Below are 26,708 nucleotides of genomic sequence, written 5' to 3'. Positions count from 1 at the left end.
CGACTGTGCTCACTGAATTGATTGAATCACAAAAGAAATGTTCAACGAACATGTAAATAGAATTATTTATTGTATTTATTAAATTTTTTATCTCGTGCACAGGAAAAATTATGAAAGCGTGCAATTTAAAAAAATTTCAAAATTATAAAATTACAAAAAAAGAGAGGAGACAGGCATAATGTCAGTAAGTTTTACCTTTCAAGCATCGTTGCCAGAATCGACATCTTCAGCTAATAAGTATGCCCCTGTGGAAGTAGGGCTGTGGAGAAGGGGTCAGCTGCTCAACCTTATGAAAGAACATATTAATGGATGACTGGATGGTGGCGTTTTTCTTTTCATCGTAGATTTCTTTTTTGTAGCAAGCAAGCATATCACTCACCCCTCTGTTAACTTTTAAGAATCGTTTGCTGTCAGGATCCATCTTCTCAAACCTCGCCATTGCCATCTCTCAGGTGATGAAGCATCTCGGCTCCTCATTTGATTCATCTTGAGCTTTGTCAGCATTTTCTTCTTTCGCTATCGCTGCCTGCAAGCCAATAAGTTCTTCATTAGATAATTCCTTCTCTTCTTGCTCTATTAACTCCTCCACGTCTTTGGCATCAAACCTCCAACTGAAGTAGCTCTACAACCTTTACAATCTTATCTCTTCATATGATTCGTCTTTTTCAAGTCCTTCAAAGCCTTTTACATGCTGTGGGCATATTTTTTTCCATACGCCATTTAAACAACTTTTAGTAATTTCCGTCAGGCCTTATTAATGTTTAAGATGGCACGGTAAATATTGTAAAATTTCCAAATGTCTCTTAATGTAAAATTTTTCTCATCGTCTACTGCAGACAATGCCTGAGCAAATGTTGTGCATAAATAGTATGCTTTTAAATTCGAAATAACACCCTAATCCACAGGTTGGATGAGTGAAGACGTGTTTGGCAGTAGAAATATGACTCTCACATTCGAATTGAAATCATCTAGATGCGTAGATGTCCAGGAGCATTATCTAATAGAAGCAAAATCTTGAAAGGAATGTCATTGTCTTTATAACATTTTTCAACCTCGGGAATGAAGCAGCATTTAAACCAATCCTCGAGGAGAGATATTGTAATCCATGCTCTCTGGTTCGATTGTAAATGCATGGGTAGGGTGGCTTTATTGATGCCCTTAAATGCACGAGAATTTCCAGAATGGTACACAAGCAGTGGTTTTAATCTGTAATCTCCTGCTGCATTAGTCCCAAGCAAGAGCATGGCCCCCATCTTTTGAAGCCCTGAAACCCGGCATTCTTTTCCTCTTTGGCAATGTATGTTCAATCCAGCATTTTTTTTCCAATACAGAGCAGTCTCGTCAATGTTAAAAATTTGCTGTGTTGAATAGCCGCCTTCATCAATAATTTTTTCCAACATATCACAAAATTTCTCTGCAGCTGCAGAATTGGCTGGTGACTTCACTGCACACTTTAACACTGTGGAAATCAGCGCGATGCTTGAACCTATTAAACCACCTGTTGCTTTTTACGAACTTCAGGTTGGGGTTTGCTGTACTTATTCTTAATATCTTCATAAATACTTATTGCTTTTGCTTGAATGGTCATTAGGCTCGGGGGCACTCGCTTCTGAATCTGATTTTCCATCCATATTACTAACAGCTGTTCCATCTTCGATATAGCACCTGAATGCTGTTTTGTGATCACTGTTTATCTTAAGTGCATTGATCCTCTGAGATGTTTGTTTATATGTGCACTGTCCTTTAAAATAGCATTCACTGTTGAAGCAGCGAGACCTAATTCACTTGCAATAGAGAACAAACTTTGTCCTGCTTCGTATATTTTTTAATAATTTTCATCTTAATTTCTAAATCACTTTTGTTTTGTTTCCTGGCACCACCACCACTTGCACTTTCTGTTGGTTGCTTTCCCTTCATCATTGTAATACGTAAATAGGAATGAAGAGAAGTTTCTGAAAATTTTTTTTTATATGATTGAAGATTTCAGTGAGAGGGAACACATTTCACCATAATAACGTAAAAACCTACACAACTGCAGTTATCGATATCGCAAATACAATAATATCAAATTTACTACCCATTTATAATTAGATGCACTAACAGAAAAGCCCAACAAACCGGAAAGTGCAAATTGTTTTTAATGTTTTATGTTTGTGACCTGCAGAAACATGCTTTAGAAAAATATCACAAAGGCTTTCAAAATTGATTCTTATAAAGGGAACATATGATAATGATGAAAGGGGTAGTGCAATTTATATGACCTTTTAGAGAGATAAATAGCTTAGTAATATAGCAAAATTTTCAACTTCCAAGGACTTGGAACGAATTATAAAAAAAGAAATAACAATGCATTATTGGGTATCACATTACAATATTTTCACAATACCTCCATTTATCCCTACAGATGCAAAATGCGTTTCCACCAGCCGACAAAAACTTATATAAAGTTGAGTTTGCGTAAGTCGAGTAATACATAAGTCAGGGAGTTCCTGTATATTATATTAATGCTATCATGTATATTTCATTCAAATGTCAAGATGAGGAATCAATTTTATGATATTAACAAAGATTAAATTAATTTTTAATTAAGAAATTACATAATTGAATAATCACTTCTGTTTACAATTTGGCTGTGTATGGCAGTAGATCTCAATGAAGGTATCACAGGCAATTTTAAAAAAAAAAATAAAATAAATAAAGCAATAAGTAGCAAAGTTTCAGAGGAAAATGAATTTTGTAGATACATTACTAAATACACAATCAAATCTAATTGTGGATTTATGTATTTAGTGGGGATAAATTATCCCCCCCAAACTTTTTTTTTGACAGCAATAAAGAAAAAAAAAAAAAGGAAATGATACAGAAAAATTCCATTGCAAAGAATGTTATTAGCAAAAATTTCAATATAATTATTTTCTATGTCCTCACTGACCTCCATTATTATTAGTGCTTCATTACGTGTTCATGACAAAATTAAAATTTAACTGAAAACTTAAGAATGACACTGTAACTGTGTTACACAGTATCATTCATAAGTTTATTATATTTTAAATTATATTTTTAAATATGGCTAGAGTCGTCGCTTGAAGAAAATAACAAAAGTGGATGTTCTAAAAGGTGATAAAAGAATTCATTTTCATTATCACACTCTTTACTATGTTTTTCCCTGTTTTTTTTTTTTAATCCATACAATGTAAAGATTTTTTATTGCACCTAAGCTGATTTTTCGTATTAATGCAGGGGAAAAAAAAATAAAATCAAGAGTTCATAAAATAAAATAAAGTAAAAAACTTTCTGTTTATACTCAGGGATGACCAAATAAGGTAAGAGGAGTTAACACAATATATAGAGTACAAGAACATCATCACATTAGTAGTTACACAAACTTGAACCATGGTCACTCAAGCAAGCATGCGGGTACTTTGTACTCTCATATTTGAACACTTGACTACAGCAACGTTTGTTATGCAGTAAAAACAAAATTAATATATTAATCTGTAAAAGAATGGCACTGTGTCATTCTTTTACATTATTTTTCTTGTAAAAGCAACAGTAAGATGTATTTCTGAATGTGTGGCATTTTTTATAAATAAAAAATGCTTTCAATATGACATTCTTGAAAACACTATTTTACTTTTGCAGTATGAATTTCATCATTTATTATTGTTTTTTGAAGTCGATATTTAAGTAAAAAAAGAGAAGCAGAATTGATTTTAATTAATATGACTCTCAAAATAATTTGTGATATTCATTAAAATACAATGATTGGTACAGACCCAAAATTTGCTGTAGTGGGATTTTATCAGTTAAGTAAAAATGATTATCACTGGGAATGGAGTTTATAGATTAAATAACTTAACAACTGAACAGTATACACTGAGTTGGCTCATTTGCAACACCTAGCTAATATCTTGTGGGGTCACCTTTTCTCCATAATATAGCATGTACACATCTTGGCAGAGACACCAGAAGTCGTAGCTGATATTTCCTGTGGTAGTGCTATCCATGCATTGCACAATGTGTCCAGTAATGTCTGTACATTGTCAGGTGCATGGTTGTAGCATTCCTTTTCCAGTAAGTCCCAAACATGTTCAATTGGGTTGAGATCAGTGAGTCTGTGAAGAAAGGAGAATTCATTGTCATGTTCTTGAAACCAGCTAGCAACCTGCTGGCCCTTGTGGTGGTATGTCAAGTTGTCATATCGAGAGATGCCAAATTTGTTAGGATACACCATCATCACGAAGGGGGGGGGGGTGATTTGTCCGGATACACTATCATCATAGAGGGGGATATACTTGGATGGTGACAACAGAAAGGTAGGTGTTCCCATCATGTCGTTGATGAACAGTGAAACAGTCCCCAATCCATAACAACACCCCCTCCAGCTTGCCAAACACCAACAGTGCATCCAGGTGTCATGGTCTCATGTTACTTTCTCCAAATGTGGATACATCCTTCAGCATGATATAGCTGTAAACAGGATTCATCAGACCAATTGACAGATTTCCATGTTGGTGGTACAGTGTCAGTGATGCAAGGCACAGTTTCTTGTGTCTTGCAGTGAGCATGGTATTTGTGATGGCCGTCGATTTCTTCAGCCTATATGAGCTGATGTTCCAATGCATAGTCCATGTGGATATTGATCTTACTTTTCCTACTGTAATTGGTGGTTAGCTGGGCCACTGAGATATGTTATGGGATGAGACACAGTGCTCACCATGGGTATCATCAACCACATATGGCTGTCCCACGTATGATCTTTGGCTGGATGTTCAACCGCTGTTGAGCCAGCCATGGTAGATTTGTGATACCACAGAATGAGAGCACTTAGCCATGTTGGCTGTTGTTAAGAAACTGGCACCAGCACATCTTTCCCCCCATCATTTCACATTCAAAGTCAGAAAGATCTCAATGCTGATCCATTCTTCCTTGCAGACACTTAAAAAATTGATCACCACTTGTGTGATCTAAAATCTTATATCAGCCCCAACTAACTTTCAGTTGTTATTGTTTGTTTAAGAGATTTACGGTGCAAGGACAGCAAGGCCATAATGCGCCTAACTATGGTGATGTTAAATACATAGATCTATCTGTATAGATGTTAATCAAGTTTATACCATGTTGTACAGTTTTATCTGTTTCAGGAAATCAAAAATTTTGGTCACATGTGATGTGTCTGCTAGTACGTCAGAAATGCTGAAAGAGGTGTTTGTCATGGAAAATGAGGTAAACATAACTTGTCACTCAGTACTGTACTAAGCAACACATGGCCATTGACAGTGAGCATGGGTGTTTTGCATACATCCGTGGTATTTTTGCCCATATCGTTTGAGTTTTTGTCGTTCTTGTGATTGTGGAAGCGAAGTGTCTCCATGCTTCCCTTTGGCTAGTCTGCCTGCCCAACTTGTTTTGCTTTTGCTTTTGCCTGTTTAAAGCAGATGAGGTTTTCTGTTGTTGGGAACTTCCTGAAGATATTCCATGCTCTGTTCTTCTGTTTTTTAAGTGCACTACATTCATCATTTCACCACACTTTTGAGCTGGCTGATATTTTTGTGGACTGTTTTGGAATTGCTTTGTCTGCTATATATATCTAATCCAGGGTTTCTTAACCAGGGGTCCATGAGCTTGGATGGAAAAAAAAATCAACTCATTAATTTCCTTCACTTATGAATGTATGTAAAAAATTACAATTGTATTAGCTGTATCTGTAGTCACCAATAGAAATAACAGATATTTTCATTTCATATTATAGTTATTGCATATCTCGAAAAATCGCTTATGCTCATCGTTACTTTGAAATTACGGCAGTTATTAGACCTGCCGCTAGATTGCACTTGATTGCAGTCCTGCTGTGGACAGACTATTGTGCGACGTAGTTGGCAAACTATCTGGCATATCAGTGCCTAGTAGGCCACTTTTGACATGAACAGACACGCTGGCTACGAGTGTAAACCAGGTATGTTCAAACACGTCCTACGGTTTAGATAACAGTTGAAGTGTGTAATTTAACCTTTTTGCTGCTATGTGCGTGTATACCGGTCCAACAGTGGAGGCCCCTGCAGTGCTACATGCGTGTCTGTGTCTGTCGATGCATACAATCTTCGTATATGTCTTTCTTAGTTGCCCATATTGCATTAATTATTTTTAAATTAATTATTTAACATTTGTTACAGACCAAATCAAATTTAAGTTGAAATGTCGAAGAAAATGAAATATGATGAAAACTATGTATTATTTGGTTTCATTTGCATTAATGAACTTGACGGGACTCAAATACCACAGTGTTTTTTGTGCCGAAAAATTCTTGCGAACGGAAGTATGAAGCCAGCAAAACTGAAAGATCATCTCAAGTCTGTCCATGCTGAAAATGCATCTAAAGATGCTGGTTTTTTTCTGTGCGAAAAAAATCTCAATTCGAAAAAGCAGGGACACTTCCAAAACTTGGATTTGCCATTTCACGGAAACCTTTTCTTGAAGCATCCTATAAAGTTGCTTACCGGATTGCCAAGCAAAAGAAGCCCACACCACTGGAGAGACTTTAGTAAAGCTATGTGCACTGGAAATGGTCGAACTGGTCTGTGGACTGGAACAGGGAAAAAAACTGGAAGCTGTTCCCTTGTCAAATGATGTACTACATTCTAGAATAGTTGATATCTCTTTTAATATTTTGAAGCAGGTCATCGAGGAAATGGCAGCCTCGCCATTCCCCTTCAGTATGCAATTGGATGAAACTACAGACATTTCTCAATGTAGCCAGCTCCTTGTTTTTGTTCGCTATGTGCATGCTGACGCCATCAAAGAAGAATTCTTATTTTGTGAGTCTCTTTCGGAAACTATAAATGCCGTCAACGTTTTCGAAATGGTAAAAAGTTTTTTTTACAATGAAACTTTGAATGGAAAGGAAAACTTCATTCTCTTTGCACTGATGGAGCTCCTGCGATGCTTGGTAATATATCTGGTTTTGCTACTTTAGTGAAAAAAGAAGCTCCTCAAGTCGTTGTCACTTGTTGCTTTTTACACAGACATGCACTGGCAACAAAGACTCTTCCAACAACCCTGAAAAAAGTATTGTCAACAGCCATAAAAGTTATCAACTTTATCAAAAGAAGTTCTCTGAATCATCGTATTTTTAAAAGATTTTGTCAAGGAATGGCAGCAGAATATGAAGTGCTTCTCTACCAAACAGAAATGCGCTGGCTTTCAAGAGGACAAGTATTGAAGCGCTTGTTCGAACTAAGGGCAGAAGTTTCACTTTTTCTGGAAGAAAGAGAAAACCCACTCTTGGAACATTTTGAAAGGAAGGATTTTATCCATGGGCTGGTTTACCTGGCAGATATTTTTCACCACATGAATGAGATAAATCTTTCCATTCAAGGTCATGAAGTCACCATTATGGATGCAACTGAAATATTACAAGCTTTCTTGGCTAAGTTACCAATATGGAAGAAGAGAGTAGAGACCGACATTCTTGCAAACTTTCCACTGTTGCAGGAAGTGCTTTACCAAGATGTAATTGAAATGCAAACTTCTCTCTCAATTTTTTTGTAAAGAGATATCTGCGAACACTTGAAAACATTACAGAACTCTTTTAAAAGTTATTTCTATCTTGATGGCATGAAAATTGAACCATGGATCCGAAATCCCTTTCTTTCTAATATAAACTGTATCGAAGATGTTGACTTAACCAAAGACGAACTCATTGATCTTAGGTCAAAAAACTTACTACGATTGTAGTTAACCTCAAAAAGCCTTGGAGAATTCTGGTGTTCCCTGAGAGAAGCTTATCCTAGTCTTGTAAAGCGAGCTATGGAAGCTTTGATACCATTTGCAACAATATATCTGTGCGAATCGGGATTTTCAGCACTTGTAACAATGAAACAAAAAAAAAAAAAAAAAAAAATCGAAATCGATTAGAGGTCCAACATGACATGCGTGTTGCCTTGTCAAATACCACACCACAGTTTAATGTTCTTATTCGAGATAAACAACAACAGTCTTCACACTGATATGTGCTTAAAAAATAAAATTTAACTTCAACTTTCCAATATTTTAAATGTATTGTATTATTATTCAATGTGTTAAGAAAGAAACACATATATTACTGTATAATGTTTTTTTTAAATTTTGGTAACTATTTCATTAAACTGTTTTTTTTTGTAATTGTATTTTATGCATTTAAAAACATTATTCTGAGAAGGGGTCCGTGGCATTCACCTGACTGGCAAAGGGGTCCATGGAAATAAGAAGGTTAAGAACCCCTGATCTAATCAAAAGTATTTGATTAGATATATTCTACTGCTAGGTTTATGGATGTTTGTTGGATCTGGTTTTCTTCTAGTTTTGCTAACTGATTGTACACGTGCCATTCAGCTTTGAAAAAGTTCCATTTGGGGATTCGATAAGAAAGATGGGGAATGCTAGTGTCAATGCAGCATATCACAGGATAATGATCACTGCCCAACGGGTTGCTGAGAATAGTCCATCCAAATAGAGGATATATAGTTGCTGTTCAGAGAGAGACATCAATAGCTGATGTGTATAGGTGTGAGCCCCATTATTGGGAGCTATCAGATTATGTTGATCAAGTAGTTTTTCAATGGTTTGTCCACGCTTATGGTTTCCCTACAGCAGATGGTGATTGTTGAGGTCTCATAAGATGCAGCAGGGTTTGGGAAGTTGTATCACTAATTCTTCTAAGTTAGCATAGCTTATATTTTGGTTAGGTGGGAAGTATAATGAGACTATGGTTAAATCAAAGTTAATATTCACTTGTGCAGCAAATTCTTCAAGGTTTCTTTTTAGTGGGAGTGGCTTTGAGGGTATCTAGGGGTTGATGATCAGTGCTACTCCTCCATGGGCAAGATACACAATACATTGTCAAGATCATGTTGCACATTTTTGTGCAACATGATCTTGACAATGTATTGTGTATTTTCGAAGGGAAACATTTATATTTGTCAGATTGGTTTCCTGTAAGCAAAAGGCAATAGGGTCATATTGTGAAAGAAGATCTCGGATGTCGGACAAATTACTACGATAGCCTCTGCAATTCCACTGTAAGAATTATTTGAGTTTAGTGGAACCCTTGACTTCTTTTCGAGGGACAGAAGGTTTCCATTGCTGAAGTTTACATTTCCCCTTCTTTGGGAAATAAGGTTTCCCCGTATCCACATCCTCATTGGTGAAGAGTTCTAGAACCTGTTCGTTGTGATTTAAAATGTCTTTTGAGTCCATGTATTCTGTTTGGTTTGAGTCAGGAGTAGTAGATACTGTGGTATTCTGCTGTTGAATTGATTGATTGATTGATTGATTGAGTTTTTATTGGCGCATCAGCGACTATGGCTATTATGCGCCAAACCCTTGTCATAAAAATTAAATACTTTCAGTGACCTACTGAATTAGGTCACTACGTCAGATTATAAAAACAAGTATAAACTGTAACATAATGTCTTCAAATAATAAGATTTTTAAATATGAGTAAAAAGGTTTACTAATTTTAGGAAATTAAAAATAGCAGACACATGGTCATTGTCGGATAAAATCTGACTGAGTGTATACGGCTCAGTCAGATGGTTAAAAGGGGTAAAACGAGCATTTCTAAAACTGGTACAGTCAACTAAAATGTGTCTGATTGTTAAGATTGTGCCGCAGAACTCACACATAGGAGGGTCATCAGCCCTCAGCAAAAACGAGTGTGTCAAATGACTATGTCCTATGCGGGTCCGGGCAAGAACAACTTCCTCCTTACGGTTCCTGCGCAGACTAGACTGCCACGGTTCAATTACAGGCTTTATACAATATAGTTTATTTCCAGTCTGTCTATTCCACGAGTCCTGCCATTGGGAGTGTATGTTTTGGTGTATTATTTGCCTGTAGTCTGTATAGGGGACTGACAGGCAGCGATTATTATTGGGGACTGCTGATTTGGCTGCGGTGTCAGCCAAATCATTTCCCCTAATCCCAATGTGGCTGGGAATCCAGCAGAAGCGGATATCATATTCACGTTCTCGAAGGAAGTGAATCTTCTGCTGAATGCTAGACAGAACCGGATGAGGATTATATCTCACAGATATTAAAGCCTGTAACACACTGAGAGAGTCAGAGTATAAAATGAACCGTTGGTATTGGCATTTACTAATGTGATCCAAGGCTAACTCTATAGCATGCAGCTCTGCAGTAAATATACTGCATTCAGAGGGAATCTGCTCCGATGTAGTGGTGTCTATAAAGACAGCAGCAGATCCCACATATGATTCCGACTTCGAGCCATCTGTGTAAACTGGCGCAAAGTCGGAATATTCAGCTCGGTGTGCTGAATAAAGCTGCAGGTAGACCGACGAGGAGTGTCCGACTTTCCCCAATTTCTAAGGGACAAGTCACATGCCGGGACATGAGCATGCCAGGGTGGAAAGGGTTGCTTTGGTGTTTGGGCAACCTTGTCTACCTTGATATTAAGTTCTTTGAGTAGCTCTAGGAGACGAATACCAAAAGGACGATTGGCAGTCTTACGGGTATTGTATAAATTTTCCCATCGTGGCTCAAAAACGGATGGCTACGTTGGATGGTCTGGCAGGGATTTCAGTTTTAAAGCGTACTTTAAAGACAACTGCTTACGTCGAAGCGACAACGGTGGATCGTTTGCTTCGACGTATAAGCTCTGGACAGGAGATGTTCGAAATGCTCCAGTAGCGATACGTAGAGCCTGATGATGGACAGGGTCCAGCCATCGAAGGGCACTGTCTCTGGCTGAAGAATATACTTGGGACCCATAATCTAGTTTGGATCGCACAAGAGCACGGTAAAGCCGAAGAATGGTACATCGGTCTGCTCCCCAAGATGTAGAGGAGAGCGAGCGGAGAATATTAAGCCCACGTGTGCACTTTGTGCGCAGTTGACGAATATGATCCAAAAAAGTTAGTTTTTTATCGAATATGAGTCCCAAGAATTTTGTGTTTGCTGCTACTGGAATAGCATTTTGTCCGAGCCTTAATTCGGGTTCAGGATGAAGATTACGCTTGCGACAAAAGTGTACGCAAACTGTCTTCTCCGGCGAGAACCTGAAGCCATTAGCAAGTGCCCAGGAATTTAGACTATCAATGGCTTTCTGCAGTTGTCGTTCAATAACCCTCATGTTGCACGACTGGCAAAAGATGCTAAAGTCATCAACATAGAGGACACTGTTTACAGTTGGAGGAAGTTGTTCTGTGATGGAATTTATTTTAATGGCAAAAAGCGTGACACTTAATACTGATCCTTGTGGTACTCCCTCCTCTTGGCTAAAGGAGCGAGAGAGTGAGGATCCCACACGAACTTGGAACGATCGATTGGCTAAAATGTTTTGAATAAAAAAGGGCTGGTGCCCTCTTAGGCCTAAGCTATGTAAATCTTTTAAAATGCCAAATCTCCAAGTTGTGTCATACGCTTTCTCCATGTCAAAGAACACCGACACCAAGTGTTCACGTTTTAGGAAAGCATCCCGGATGGATGCTTCCAATCTAATAAGGTGGTCCAAAGTGGACTGGTTCCTTCGGAAGCCGCACTGGATGCTGGAGAGAAGGTCATTTGATTCTAAATACCATATTAAACGAGAATTGACCATTCTCTCCAGGATTTTGCACAGACAGCTAGTCAGAGCAATAGGACGATAATTGGTGGTGACTTTTGGATCCTTTCCTGGCTTAGGAAAGGCAAGAACGATTGCCTTTCGCCAGGAATCCGGAAACTGCCCTTCAATAAAGATTCTGTTATACAGAAGGAGCAGACAATCCATAGATTTTGGTGAAAGATGTTTAATCATTTCATAATGGATGCCATCTGGTCCAACAGCACTTACTTTGGAAAGAGCGAGGGCTCTTTTCAGTTCCTCTATAGTGAATGCCCCGTTGTAGGGATAGAGGCCCTTGGTCTTAAAATTAAGTGCTTGCTTTTCCAGTTTATGTTTAAGGACCAGGGACTCTGGGGAATACGAAGATGTTGCAGAGATGTTAGAGAATGTTTCCCCAAGAGCATTGGCTATTGCAGTTGGATCTGCAATAGCGCATCCATTATAATCTAGGATTGAAGAAGGGTGGGATGTATATTTTCCCTTCATTTTCCGGATTTTATCCCAGACTACCTTAGAGTTGGTAGACTGGTTAATAGATGATGTAAAACGGATCCACGATTCCTTTTGACTCTGACGACGGATGTAGCGTGCTTTGGCTCGTGCACGTTTGAAGGCTATAAGGTTGTTCGTAGTAGGATATCGGCGAAATATCCCCCACGCTTTGTTTTGAGCCTTTTTTGCTGCTGTGCATTGTGAATTCCACCAAGGTTTGGGAAATGGTGGAAACCGGGCAGATGTTTTTGGAACAGCATTCGCAGCTGCTTGGACAATATTTTCTGTGATGTACTTAACTGCATCATTGATAAGCTCTTGACTGACCGTGCTAAGATCAAAAATTGCCTGATGTTGGAAGGCAGTCCAGTCAGCCTGATCAATCTTCCACCGTGGTAACCTGAAGGGAAGACATGGTCTCCCACTGTGTAACGAGGTTATCACAGGGAAGTGATCACTTCCGTATGGATTCTCCTCCACTTCCCAGGTGAGTGAAGGGAGTAGAGAAGGGGAGCAGATAGAGAGATCAATGGCAGAAAAAGTACGGGTAGGCATGTGGAAGAAGGTGTTTGTTACAGTATTTAGAAGGGAAAGGTCATTGTCATTGAGCATACGCTCAATGACTCGCCCCCTTCCGTTGATGTTAGCACTACCCCACAGGGTGTTATTTCCATTCATATCCCCGAGAAGTAAGAAAGGGGGAGGCAACTGCGTTAGAAGATCATCAAGGTCTGCCTGGGAGATGTCAGTCCCAGGTGGCAAATAGATAGAGCACACAGTTAATAAAAATCCCACCGTAAGGCGAACGCAACAGCCTCTATGCTAGTTGTAATTAGTAAGGGCTGCACTGAAGTCTGGTTACCCACAAGGATAGCCACTCCCCCATGTACAGAGCCACCCGCAATTCTATCCTTACGAAAAATTGTGGTGTTATGCATCGTGGGATTGTCATTTGCCTTTAGGTATGTCTCCTGCAAGCAAAAGCAAACTGGCTCGTGCTTTTGCAGGAGGGCCTTGATGTCATCAATGTTTCGCCGGAATCCACGACAATTCCATTGTAGGAATTTAGCCATTATTTTGGTTTGGTGGGTCCATCAGACGGCTTCCGAGGTGCTGAGGGCTTACTTTTATCAGTCTTGGATTTGTCCTTTTTGGGGAAGAATGGACGCTGTCCCGTGTCCATTTCCTCCTCCGCGAAGAGTTCCAAGACTGACTCTTCGGGTACCTCCTTCTGCTCCACATCCATCTTTTCTTGGGTACTAGGGGGGACTTCCCCTTTCTTATTCTTTTCTTTCATAATTGTCTTTGTTACTTGTGGAGCATTAGGAGGTACCGATATAGGAGTGGCAGCTGATTGGTCCTTTTGTGCAGGTTTTTGAGAACTTAAGAGATACCGCGCGATGGGAGTGAAAGACTCCTTTGGAGGAATGGTCATGTCCGTCTGAGTTCCGACGGAACATCTCCCTGCTACCTTCTGGGCGTAGGTAGGTCTGTTGGTATTCAGGGGTTTCACCGATTTCCTTGCCTCCTGGTATGATATGTTAAGCTCTGCCTTCAGCCGTTGAATCTCTTTTTCTTCTTTCCACCTCTGGCATGCTCGTGAGTAGGCCAGGTGTTCGCCTTCACAGTTAAGACAGGTGGGTTTTGCGGCTGAACATGCTGTTGTTTCGTGGTCCTTTGCACCACACTGGGCGCATGCAAGGACTCCACGGCAGGCCATTTGAGAATGTCCATACTTCTGACATTTAAAACACCGTAAAGGGTTCGGAATGTATGGACGTACTGAACAGTTGATGTATCCAGCTTTAATCTCATCAGGAGGTTTGGGAGAGTTAAAAGTCAGGATAACATTCCTGGTTTTAACAATTTTCCCATCCCTTCGCGCAGTGATTCTCTTGACGGCAGTAACTCCCTGTGGTTTTAATTCGGAGCAGATTTCCTCCTCGGTGACGTCGAGAAGGTCCCACTCCGAAATGACACCTCTTGATGAATTTAGTGTTCTGTGTGGTGTCACCGTTATAGGAATTCCTCCGATTGATGTTACTCGGAGTAGATGTTCGGACTGCCTGTCATTTTTTGTTTCAATCAAGAGGTCCCCAGAACGGAGCCTCTTAACTGACTTGGGTGAACCTGCTAACCCATCCAACCCTTTTTGGATAAAGAAGGGTGACATTTTTCCAATCGGTTTTTCACTTGTTGAATGCATAATTAGGAACCTTGGGACTGGCCCTGATGGTAGTTCGGTTCGCTGCCTCTTATTAGCAATAATGCTATCTGGATCTTTCTCAATAGTTTCAGATAGGGACCGGGTTGGGGCCCCTGAAGAAGTTAGTTTATCAGGATTCATGTAGTTTATTAAATTGTTCAGTGCCCGGGCTCCCCACCCACCATGGAGCCTAAGGGACGCCCACTACCCGGCATGCAATAAATGCGCTCGGGAGTGGGATGCCAGGGCTACCCAGACACTATACCCGCACCGCCGCCAGCCTGAATCCTGTCCCTCGAACCATGAGGGTAGGGGCGTGGCATTGACACGGTTGACCCTCGCAGGCGAGCCTACTAGCCGATTGATCCTAGCCGGGCCTTCCAGGACCACCCGTCTTGTCGAAGCAGGGGCCAAAGTGGTGTATTGAAGCTGGGCCCCTCAACCACCAGGATCCCCCTTTCCGAATTTCCACGGGTCGCAGCGCACGGCAAACATGCCGGATTCCATTGATGTAAGCCCGGAACCTAGGCTGTGGGCTTTGGATCCCAGTGATGCTAGTCTGGAAGTCCAGCAGCGTCACTGGGAGGTCCCCTCACCACGTACAGGTGCCCACGTCGAGGGGTGCTGTTGAATGGCATCTGGTTGTACCGAGATTGGCATATTTATGGATTTGCTTTGTTTGTTTTTTGTTTGGTGTGTTGGTACTGGGGACAACAGTGACCTTGCCCATTCAGCTATGATTTACTTGGTGGTATAGTTACCTCCGTTTTGATAGAAATTAATATATGTTTTGTAGTTATTTGTGCATAAGTGGTTTTATTAATATTTGGAACCGGTAGAGATTTTTTAGCCTCTTGGTAGGAGGCTTGAAGTGGTGGAACCCATGTTTAGTCTCTAGAGCTAAGTTCCGGTCAACCCTTTCCCATCTCTTCCATCATGCAGTATGATTGATGACTTTTGAGGCTATGATGAACATTGTGGCGAGATCCAATATTCCTTATATTCCGAGAGTACAGCTCTAAAACGGGATTCGCAGGCCAGCCGCTAGTTAGTACACCGGACCGAACCTATTGGTAACTCTCTAGGAGGCTTCCGGATCATCTAGTGTATAATCTTGCTACCTCTACTCTGCCAGATATTGACTGGAGGGAGTCTGAGTAGTGTCGAGGCCATGTTATGTCAAGGATCTGTATATATTCTTACCATGCTTATGCCATATCCAAAAATTTCATTACTTCATACAGCATATCCCACCCACTTTTTCTTACTATTGAATACACCATGAATTGTCAAACTAATAGAGCAAGCTTATCTGCGAACCTCTCAACCTCTCAAACACTTCCTAATTCATTTCACAAATATACGTGGTCTGAATGCTAATCTCAACGATGTCCATTTCTACTTGCAGTCTGCCAAACCCCATGTACTTTTTTTCTGACAGAATCTCAGTTATCGGTTGAGTCAACTACAGCAAATAATGATATGTCCATTCTGATATTCCCTGTCAGAGACTTGACAATTTGGAATCTCCTCTTTGATCTTCTCTGGCTTTGATCTGCAAAATTCATCTGTTGTCTCCACCGTTCTCCCAACTCCACTAATCATTTGGAGCTCTTTAACTTCCTCTCTTTGCAACTTGACTTCTCCAGTCCAACTTTCCTAACAGTGAGGTAATTTTCCTTGGTGACTTTAATGTTCACAATTCCAGCTGGCTTCAGTTTTCTAGCTGCACCAACCCAGTCATACAGTCAACGCGCTTTATCTTTTTCTCACAAACAACCCTTCTAAGTACGCGGTCAAAGTGAAGGGTCCTTTAGGCACTTCAGATCACAACTTGGTGATTGTCTCTTCTCCAATGGAGCCTTTATCTCATGGCTATTCCCACCCTCGTTGTTTGGCATTACAAGAAAGCAAAATGGGATGACCTGCGAGATTTCTTTTCTTCTTTTCCTTGGTCGGATTACTGTTTCAAAACTTCTGATGTCAACATTTGCTCAGATCGTGTCAGTGAAATTATTCTTGCAGGAATGGAATCCTTTATCCCACACTCCACTTTAAAATCTTGTACTTTATCTAAACCTTGGTTTTCCAATAAATGTGCTAAGGCTGTTCAAGAGAAGAATGTTGCATATTGTAATTTGCTTATTTCTAATTCTGCAGTTTCATTTTCTGCCTACACCAAAGCTCGCAACAATTGTAAAGCAGTTATTAATCAGTCCAAACTAGATTTTGAACAGGCTAAGAGTAGAAAACTTGCTTCTTGCCCTAATGGTAGCCGAGCATTCTGATCCCTTGCCAAAGCTATTAGCCGCAACTTTTGCCCATCTCTGCTCCCACCTCTGACCAAACCAGATGGCTCTGTTGTCACTTCAGCCAAGGATAAAGCTGACCTGCTAGCATCCCATTTTTCTTCCAACTCATGTATTAATGATCTTGGTAAAACACCTCCCACCATTCCCAACAACGCTCCATTCAATGCCTCCTGTGGTCTTCCGTCAAAAGGATGTCAGAAGGATTTTGACGAATCTTGATGCTAAGAAAGCTCCAGGTCCTGATGGTATTTCTCCACTTGTTCTCAAAACCTGTGCTCCTGAACTTACTCCTATTCTTTGCCGCCTTTTTTCACTTTCTTATTCCAAAGGTGTTTTTCCTTCTGCTTGAAATTTGTTCATATCCAGCCAGTTCCTAAAAAGGGTGACAAATCCCTCCCATCCAATTATCGTCATATTGCAATTACTTCTATTCTTTCTAAAGTAATGGAGAAATCAATTAACTGCCAACTCTTAAACTATCTAGAAACCTTCCGTCTGATCAACGATCAGCAGTATGGATTCCGTCAGTGTCGATCCACTGGTGATATTCTGGCATATGTTACCCATTTATGGACTAATTCAATGGAAAGTTCGGTGAAACACAAGTAGTTGCTCTTGACATCTCAAAGGCTTTCGACCATGTTTGGCATAAAGGTCTTCTAAACAAGCTTCCATCTTATGGTTTGCCAACTGTTTTTTGTGATTGGTTATCCAGTTTTCTCTCTGATCTCTCACTGAAGGTGATGGTAGATGGCTCTCTGTCTTTTTGCACTGCTCAATGATAATTGCATGTTTTATTTGCAATGAAGCCTTGTCAGTGCTCAAGGAATATAATGTGAAACGTCACTACACCACAAAACAGCCTCAAATTACGATAAATTTCAAGGAGCTTTGCAGCAGAAAAAACTCCAAGAAGTAACCCAAACTTTTCGAAGTCAATAACAGAAGATTAGAACTTTTACTCATCAAAATTTATCTGCAGTTAGAGCTAGTTTTCAAGTCTCCCAAACCATTGCCAAAGAAGAGCCTTTACTGATTTAGAATTTGTATAATGAACTTGTTTGGCAACTGCAGAAGTACGTCCCGAAAAAGTAAAGAATTTTGCATCTGTAAGTTTATATTCAACTGTAATCAGAAGAATTGAAGATTTAGAAGCCGATGTTAAAAATCAACTTGTAGAAAAAGTTCTTGAATGCACTCTCATCAACTGCCATTTTTGAATGGCAACTGATGAAGTGAAGATACAAGCCACACAGTTCAATTGCTAATTTATATCCGAGGTGGTAATCAAAATTTTGCAGTAACTGAAGAGCTAGTTGCATTAAAAAGCTAAATGCTTTTGCTTGAATGGTCATTAGACTCAGGGGCACTCACTTCAGAATCTGATTTTCTATCCATATTTCATCTTCAATATAGCACCTGAATGCTGTTTTGTGATCACTGTTAATCTTAAGTGCATTGATCTTTTGAGATGTTCTTTTATACATGCACTGTCCTTTAAAATAGTATTCACTGTTGCAGCATCGAGACCTAATTCACTTGCAATAGATGACAAACTTTGTCCTGCTTCGTACTTATTAATTTTGTTTCGTTTCCTAGCAATGCCAGCACTTGCACATTCCGTTGGTCCCTTCACCATTGTAATAAGTAAATAGGGAAGAAGACAAGGTTCTGAAAACTTATTTATGTTTTTTATATGATTGAAGATTTCAGTGAAGGGGAACTCATTTCACCATAATACCGTAACGCAAAAACCCACAGAATTTCAGTTATTGGTATTATCGCAAATGCAATAAGATCAAGTTTACTAACCCGTTTATAATAGACTGCGCTAACAGAAAAGCCCAATAAACCGGAAAGTGCAAATTGTTTTTATTGTTTTATGGTAGTGACCTCCAGAAATGTGTTTTAGAAAAATATCACAAAGATGTTTAAAAATTGATTCTTACAATGGAACATATAACAATGAACGTGTAATGCAATTTCCATTATAAAAATAACCTTTTAGAGAGATAAATAGCTTAGTTATATAGTGAAAATTGCAACTTCCGAGGTCTTGGAATGAATTATCAAAAAACAATGTGTTATTGGGTTCACATTACGATATTTTCACAATACCTCCCTTCATTCCTAAGGGATGCAAAATATGCTTCTATGATTTTTTTAAGTTTGCACCGGCCAGCAAAAACTTATGTAAAGTCGAATTTGCGTAAGTCGAGTATTATGTAAGCCAGGAAGTGGCTATAGTTTTCTGTAATTAGGAATTTTCTCCAGCCCACCAAATATTCATGTGGCACACTTCTCTATAAGTTTAGGGATACCTGCCCTACCGTAAGCTTCCCAATCATTTAGAATATTGCAATCTTTGACATATTTTTTCAATATCAGAAGATGGTCTTATAGAACTTCAGACAAAGAATACTCTGTGACTGTCAGCTGAGACCACTCCAATCATCTCCAGACAATTTTGTTAGGAAGGTGTCTAAATGCACCAACCATTTTTTCATGCAGTCTGGTCAAAGAATTTCATAATACTGTCCTCAGAACTGAGGTTGACAGAACAGGTTCTCCTTCTTTAATGTAGTGCTCTACTATAAAAATCTGGACCAGTCAATCTGACAGGCCTTCAGATATTTACAAATACCTTGGGGTAGTGAGTCCTTGTGAATTCAATCAAGGTGTACTGATGTATGTTCCTTCCAGAATACAGACACTCCTATTGAGCATGGCCAGAATTGCGGACATAAATTACTTTTGACCTATCTGCACCATTTTTCCAACAGATAATTATATATAATTTATATTTGTACCCTCCCACACACAATTTCTGTATCTTCTACTGAAAATATTCCTCGTTTGAGGATGTTAGTTTGTGATTTTTTCCTTCGAGTTCATTCACTGCTCTCATATTATGTTCCATTTGCAGTGATCAAGGACTCCAATTCATTCTATGATAATTCAGTGGGCCAAGGTCTGGGCTCTGAGCAACAGTCCAACTCTGAGGTCACCTGTCTTGTATGATCCTCCCTCCCACATGACATGAAGTGTTGTGTTGATACTGAAGGTCTACATCATGAACTTCATGGTTTCAGTCACTATTACAGTGGACTAAGTACCATACCATCAGACTGACCAGCATGAACTTCCCTCTTTGTAGTGCATTCAAACACCCTATGAGTTTGTTTGTCATCCAAGCCTTTTCCTTCATCAACGTATCACCTATGGTCTTCCATGTGTGAATAACATTCCCTCTACACAGTGGAATTTGGAAGGTTCAGATGAGTTGCAGTGGTGTGCACAGAAAAGTTACTGATGTGGTGTCCAACTACTATGCTGCATTGAAAGTCCAAGTTCCAATCACACATTTACTATCTTCTAGCACACTGCTGTGCTGCTTGGACTCCAATTTTATACCAGTGTGTATGAACACAACATTCATGAATCTGAATACTTGCACTATTTATTACAGCAACCACACTTACTTGTTATTAATTTTGTTTAGTATGTAGGATCATACTCCAAAAAAGAGGAGCAATAAATTAGCCTAATATTCAGACCCTTATTTGATGATATACATGTTCATGAAATAAGTTAGTTTCACGCAATGAGAATTATGTACATTTATGCTATCACAACTCTTCTTCAGAGATATTTGTGTGATGTACCACTTTGTGTTATTAGTTTTCAGCAAAGACTGTGAATTTATATACTAACCTTTGATAAATTACTTGCAGGGAGAAGGTAAGGATCATCATGATATTTGTAATGGAAGCTTGTATAGTCCTAAAAATACAAAAAAATCACAGATCAATGAATCATAATATGAAAATAAAATTAAATGGTGAGATTCACTTCAAAAATTAACCACACAACATACCTGCTTAACTGTGGAAGCAAGTGCCTTTAGAATATCAGTTGATTGCCTGTAAAGGAAGAAAGAAAAGAAATGATACTTTTAAATATGAATTATATTTATTTAAGTTGTTTAATCAACTGCAAGTCAGTACTGCTTTGAGGGCCAGACTCCATTATGGATTTGAGCAAGTCCCCATATCCCTTCTGTTGGTGCCTCCGTAGCCAGGTGGGCAAGAGCAGCAGTGCGTAGCACACGCTTCTTGATTAGACTGGGGTTCGAGCCCGTAACCACCAAATACGGAGGATGCGGAAAGGTCAGGGAATGACCACCGCATATCCTCGGAGCAATATGGCCTTAGTTGCTAATGCTCCTAAAAACCAAAAAACAACAACAACAACAACAACCCTTCTGCTTTTGATCACCTCGAGCGTCCGGTGGGGGAACATGCTCTGGAGTCTGACCTTCATGTTGCTAGGGTGTGCAGCAGCACAGAGGCCAATTTCAGCATGCGCTAGACAGAGGACCTCCTCCTCTGTCCACCTGGCCTTCACACGCGCTACACAAACCCCAGCGTTGGCTATGGATGGGTGGGCCCTACGAATGTGTAGGCCCCGCCCAGTTTTGGTAGTGAAAGCTTGTCCACATACCTCTCAAACCCATCGGGCGGCATTGCTGGGACCACTCATACAGGTGAAATTCCATCCATTATATTTTATGAAATATTAACTAACTCACTGTTTATAACCTTTGACCTGATTTTTTAAATACCATTTATGATGGAAAATTTTGCAATTTAATCATCACTGGATTGTCAAAGCAACACTGATGGAATGCTTGATCACTATCCATAATAACTGTCAAGATGGGTGGCACCTATCAGTCACAATGATATTTATCAGCAGAACTAATGACCATCTGCTAAGACAATAGGACAATTTTCATTAAGAAAAACTTTCCATAATATTAGCATTAGCAGGTGGCATATGATGCAAGAAAGCAAGCCTATAACGCATTAGCAAAAAAAAAAAAAAAAAAAAAAAATTCCCACATCACCTGCCCATCCCCTCCAATAATTTGTCTAGTTCTTCCTTGAATTTATTCGAACTACCCACTTCCACAACAATACAATCTCTCAAAATTGAGATCACAGGATTTTTTTGGTTGTGCAACATAAATAAGAAGCAATTTCTTTAATTACTTAAGCTTGTTCAGGGTAAGGCCCTACCACCCATATTACAACCATTTCTGTTTTTTTTTTGTCAGATGGAGGCAGGTAACACCACCAATAAAAAATCTGAAAAACAATGTGAGGATCAAATTGTGTTTATTCATGATATTGTTGCGCAGGCTTTTTCTCCGTTATAGCGTATGCTTGCCAATGTTCCAAAGCTTCTCAGTTATGGTGTGATGTGTTAGTTGGTCAAGGTTAGCTGGGAATTAAATGGTCTTTGCAAGAGTTACACTAACATTTACATTCGGAGAAACCTGGCTTTCATGTGATTATCTAGCAGTTAAATTAGGACAAAGACCTTTTGTGTTCTGAAAACTTACTCAGATGGACGCTGAGCAAGCCTGCAACATCAAGGATCGCGTTGTGATTTTCACCTTCGGCTCTTTTCTATTTGACTGGAACCAAAAGTGCCGCCTTAACTATGGTTCTTTATTAGTAATCCCTTCAAAGAAATCATGTGTCATCAGAGAGTAATCATGGGGCAAAGGTTGATAAACAAAACATGGTTTATTTCACAAGACAAGTTAGATATACACTTAGTAAACAGACACAGTTTCTAGAATATGGGTCGTAGCATTGGGCTTACTCCTCTTTAGATTAACATGCAATTAGCCTCTTAATGTAAATTTACCAGCTGAATATTAATGGTAGTGTTGTTCTTCGTGTAGTTTCGTGCTTGCTGTTGTAGGAAACTCCAAGTATATCCCATCGAGGTTGTAACATCTCAGTGGTTCATATAAGTTAACAATGACGTTTGTAGCAGAGCAATTACAAAGCGATCATAATGTTAAAATTATAATGTGGTGTGTATTCCTTAAGTTCAAAATATTACTTGTTCTCTATATTTAACAAGGTAAATTACTAGGAGGAGAGAAGTCTAAGTAAGGGAAAATAGGTTAGTTTTTTACACTGTCTGGTTCAGTTTTATAATTAGGCACAGAAGGTTGACTTACCGGACTCAGTCTGCATCCCTTCAGAAGTTGAAACTCTGGGGAGATCATCCATCTGGATCATGTCTTCTTCTTTTGTCTTTGTTTCTCGATCTGCTCCTCCTATTTTTCTCCGTTTTTTGGAATCAGGACTCTGTACCTTTTTACTCAGGAGATGCAAACACCTTCTCTTCTTTTTCTCTGGCTCTTTATTTCTCTTCCACTCTGACTTAACTCCAACAAACTCAGAAACAGAACTCCCGTGCTTTTCCCCTAGATCCGTATATGTCTCTCCCCTTTTGCTTACTCCTGTGTACTGTTCTGGTTAATTTCGACGGTTCAAACAACAATTTTTGGACTGTCGATTTCGGAGCTCTACTCACATAAAAAATATTGGATTTATGGAGGTGGTATGGACGAAACTTTATTTTGGTAGGGTTGTGCCTTCAGACTGGACAAAGGTCTGGCGGACACAAGTTCATCCACTTCCTCACAAGGGACTTTCAAAATAACAAACATTCAGTGGATGTCTTATTCTGCTTACCCCATAAGTGTCATTCGAAAGATGTACCCTCACATCCTCACACGAGAGTCACATTCCTTTGCTGTTTTTGTCAACAATACGCCCGGACATCTGTCCGCTCCACTCAGACAAATGACCCCTGGCTGTTAGATAACAGGCGACCGGCAGAGGGCTGACACTCCATGGGTGTGACTTCCACTGCTGTGCGGGGACCAGAAATATTTCCGCCTTCTCCCCACGAGCAGGTGTTGCTCCAAAAGTACAGCACAGTGACAAAAGTATGGGGCGCTTGTTCTCTTCACGAACGTCCCGTCATAAGTGAAAATGGTTGCATTTTCATAATATTCTGATTTAACAAAAGTTCTGTTCAAATTATATACTGGGTAACATTTCAAGCAATGGAACAGTTTCTTGAGATTTGCACCATTTTGAAGTATGTATGCATAAGCATACATTTTTCTCTCCCTCTCCTTAGTGGGCATCACAACATGCACCACTGGTGTCTGATATCGGGTTATCTCATTGTACAATATTAGGTTTTTGAACTGCACAACTCACACATTCATTCCCCCAGATGATAATAAGACTTGGTATTCAGCAGAGCGTGTGATACAGGCAAAAGGTTCCTGACTTGCATATTAAACACAGTCTAGACACAGCCACTCTCAAAGTACCCTCCTCAGTAATGCACACTTTTGCCATCATTTTTTAAATCTTATTTAAAAATAAAAAAATAATAATAATAAATGATATAAATAAAAAATGAAACCCTAGGCATGGAGAGCACTTTGGGCAGCATCAATAACCATTTGTTTGCTGCATAAACTACGGCCTCATAAACATTTTTTCATTTAAAAAAAATAATAACAGTGAATGATTAGACAAGTAAGAAGGATGTGGTAACACAACAGTATAATGTTTAGAGAGCTCTTGCACAAGAAATAAGAAGCGTGTGGATAAGACATTGTGCAACAATCTTTTGCTGCCCATCATTTCAGATGCATTTGGTTAATTGCCTCTAGAGCTGGGTACAATTATGAGTACAACTGCTGCATATGTTTTACTTTATTCATGACCCCTCGAGGAATGAATATGTAGTGTATGATACCCGAATGGTCGAAGAGAATCCCTAACATTGCTTTTTCTTTTGACCTACCTTGCCAAAATGTTTTGATTGCAGAGATGATGTGATTTCCAAGTCAAACAACTGTTATTGGATGCCATCATGAGATTGCCACAAATTGTCATCTGGTCATTCCACTAATCACGTGCAATGAACAGATAACAGTAAATAAACAAGGTACTGCATGCCAAGTAATGCAATGCACGTGTAAATCGTTGCTTAAAAATCAACGACAGCTTCTGTGTGAAATGCTTAAAGTGTCTGTAAGTTTTTCAACAGCCATGTTGTCTGATGTCTGTTTCAATTTTTTCAAGCAGTTAAAGGTCTTCCAGTATGGTTAAACTTCTCTTCCCCTTTTAAATCTACAATGTCATTCAAACAAGGTAGTGGTGGTGGTATGGCTGTATTAAAAGTAGGGTAACCTAGGCTAAAATTTGCTTATTTAAATATTTGGAAATGTGAGCTAAAATTTTGTCTCACTTAATATTGGAAGAGTTCATATAAATGAGTTTTTTTTTAGGTAAGTGAAAAGGGTTCTTGCAATTGTGCCACAGAATGGAAAGTGGAGTCTGATGTGAGAATAATACATGGAATCTAAAAGGATGTGTTTAACTAAGCTGTGATGAATAATGCACGAACTGGGGAGTATCATCTCCTAGAAGTAGAAACAAGTAGGTCAAATTTATGTGCCTTAAGCAGAACCTTGCTTGTATTATTTCTTGTCTATTTTGCCTGAAGCTGAAGTTCTATGATTGTGTTCACATGTGACTGCCAAAAATTTAACCACTGGTCTCTACAGATCTGTTGGGTACATGACAAGAAATTTGTCACATACCCAACAGATAGGTAAGATGTTGTGGCGTTTGGCTGCTCATGTCATGCCATGTGCTGGATACAGGCCAGCATGTCCTGTATCCAGCAAAAACATAGTAAGTTGTTATCACATAAATTGTTTAGACAAGACTGTATTTGTTTTATATGGGATGCAAAGTTGAGAATTTATTATCCATTGCCAACAGAGCACTGGTAAAATTAGTGTATATTAAACTATTGCTGGGAAAGGTACTGATCTAAAGCTAAATGAATTGTATAGTGCAATATCATTGTTACATTCAACCATGAAAGATACACATACCATAAATCAGGGATATTGCTGAAGTATTCAAGGTGACACTTGTTTCTGAGTCATCAGTATATATATATATGAGGAACAAGTAATAAATATATTGAAAAGCGAGAAGAGGAGGCATAAATTACATGAAATGTCAAAAGTAACAAATAGGGCAGGATGAGTGAAAAACCAATCCATATGAAAGAAAAGAAAAAGCAGAAGTTGATGTAGTTTAAAGAACAACATCATGCAAGGCAGCAGATAGATAAAACTTAAATAAATATGCAGTAAGGTATAAAGCGTTTAGGGCGTAAGCCTCAAGCTATGGAAAAGTCTAGACTATGTATAAGTACAGTGCGAAAGCATCAATAATACATAGCCAAATCTGAATGAACAGAATATTAGCAAAGTGGCATCATTTTAAGTTATATCTCATATTGTGAATACCTTCAAAAAGAGTTGCCATGATATTGCACCACTTCGAATAAGTAACGCTTCACCTGAGTATCCAAGGTACTTTTAATGGCTCACCATAAAAAAAAGTAAAATGCATAAAACACTGAATAATGTGGATCTTGATAGATAAGGTTCTGTTCAGTGCACAACACGAACCATACCACGATCATTAAATTAATCATTTGCAGCATGACATGTAAAAAAAAAGTTTGCATTTTTTGTCCTTTTTTGTCATATGCTGAATTCTTGCATTGATGTCAACTCCCAACAACACAGGCACCAGAACTGTCAATAACTTTTTCAATCAAATTGCAATGTTTTCCACAAAACATGAAAGAAAGTCCACAGAAACCCTAACGGTCATTTTCTTACTAATTTGTTTACCAGAGAAGGCCAAGAACAGTTAATCAACTGTTCTTAGCCATCATTGGTAAACTTTTTCTTTGGATAAGCCTCAAACTAAAATATCCATCAGAGGCAAAACAGGGTGTACCATGCTGGCCCTCTGCTGCTTTGTGTCTGTCAAACCATCTGCAATACTGAAAAGTGGTGGAGCACTGGACTGCATAAAGAACATTTCCTGTGCCTTCAGACAATACATTTCAAGACAGACAATATTTGAAAACATAGCAATTATACTTCTGAACTAATATCTTGTAAAATGTATAGGCCAAAGTTCTGTGATATATGCTGTGCCAAGACACACTTTCACTTTAGGATTCCATAGCAGTTTTTTGCAAGGCCATTGTTTTATGGAACTAAATATTCTCCAGGCTGAATCATATTGATGGATAGTTTATATACAAAACTAGTAGACAAGTAGATTATATCAGCACAGTTTATATCCAAGCCAGTCCCCAAGAC

General features: G+C 39.1%; 1 protein-coding gene across 1 annotated transcript in view; it reads right to left on the bottom strand.

Annotated features, from left to right (window-relative positions):
• The window catches only part of LOC150085791 (small ribosomal subunit protein mS39), a 261,590-nt gene that overhangs the window by 197,477 nt on the left and 37,405 nt on the right, over positions 1-26,708 (bottom strand). Inside the window, exons 4-5 of the mRNA XM_090374693.1 lie at positions 20,493-20,538; positions 20,330-20,398 (exon numbers count right to left, since the gene is read on the bottom strand). Of these exons, the coding sequence (XP_090230819.1) occupies positions 20,330-20,398; positions 20,493-20,538 (115 nt within the window). The remainder of the gene's footprint in view (positions 1-20,329; positions 20,399-20,492; positions 20,539-26,708) is intronic.

Source organism: Mastigoproctus giganteus, chromosome 5 (assembly GCF_048544385.1).
Source record: "Mastigoproctus giganteus isolate SK-2022 chromosome 5, ASM4854438v1, whole genome shotgun sequence".
Classification (NCBI taxonomy): Eukaryota; Metazoa; Arthropoda; class Arachnida; order Uropygi; family Thelyphonidae; genus Mastigoproctus; species Mastigoproctus giganteus.
Note: the sequence above shows the minus strand (reverse complement) of the source record. Positions and strands in the feature narration are given on the sequence as shown.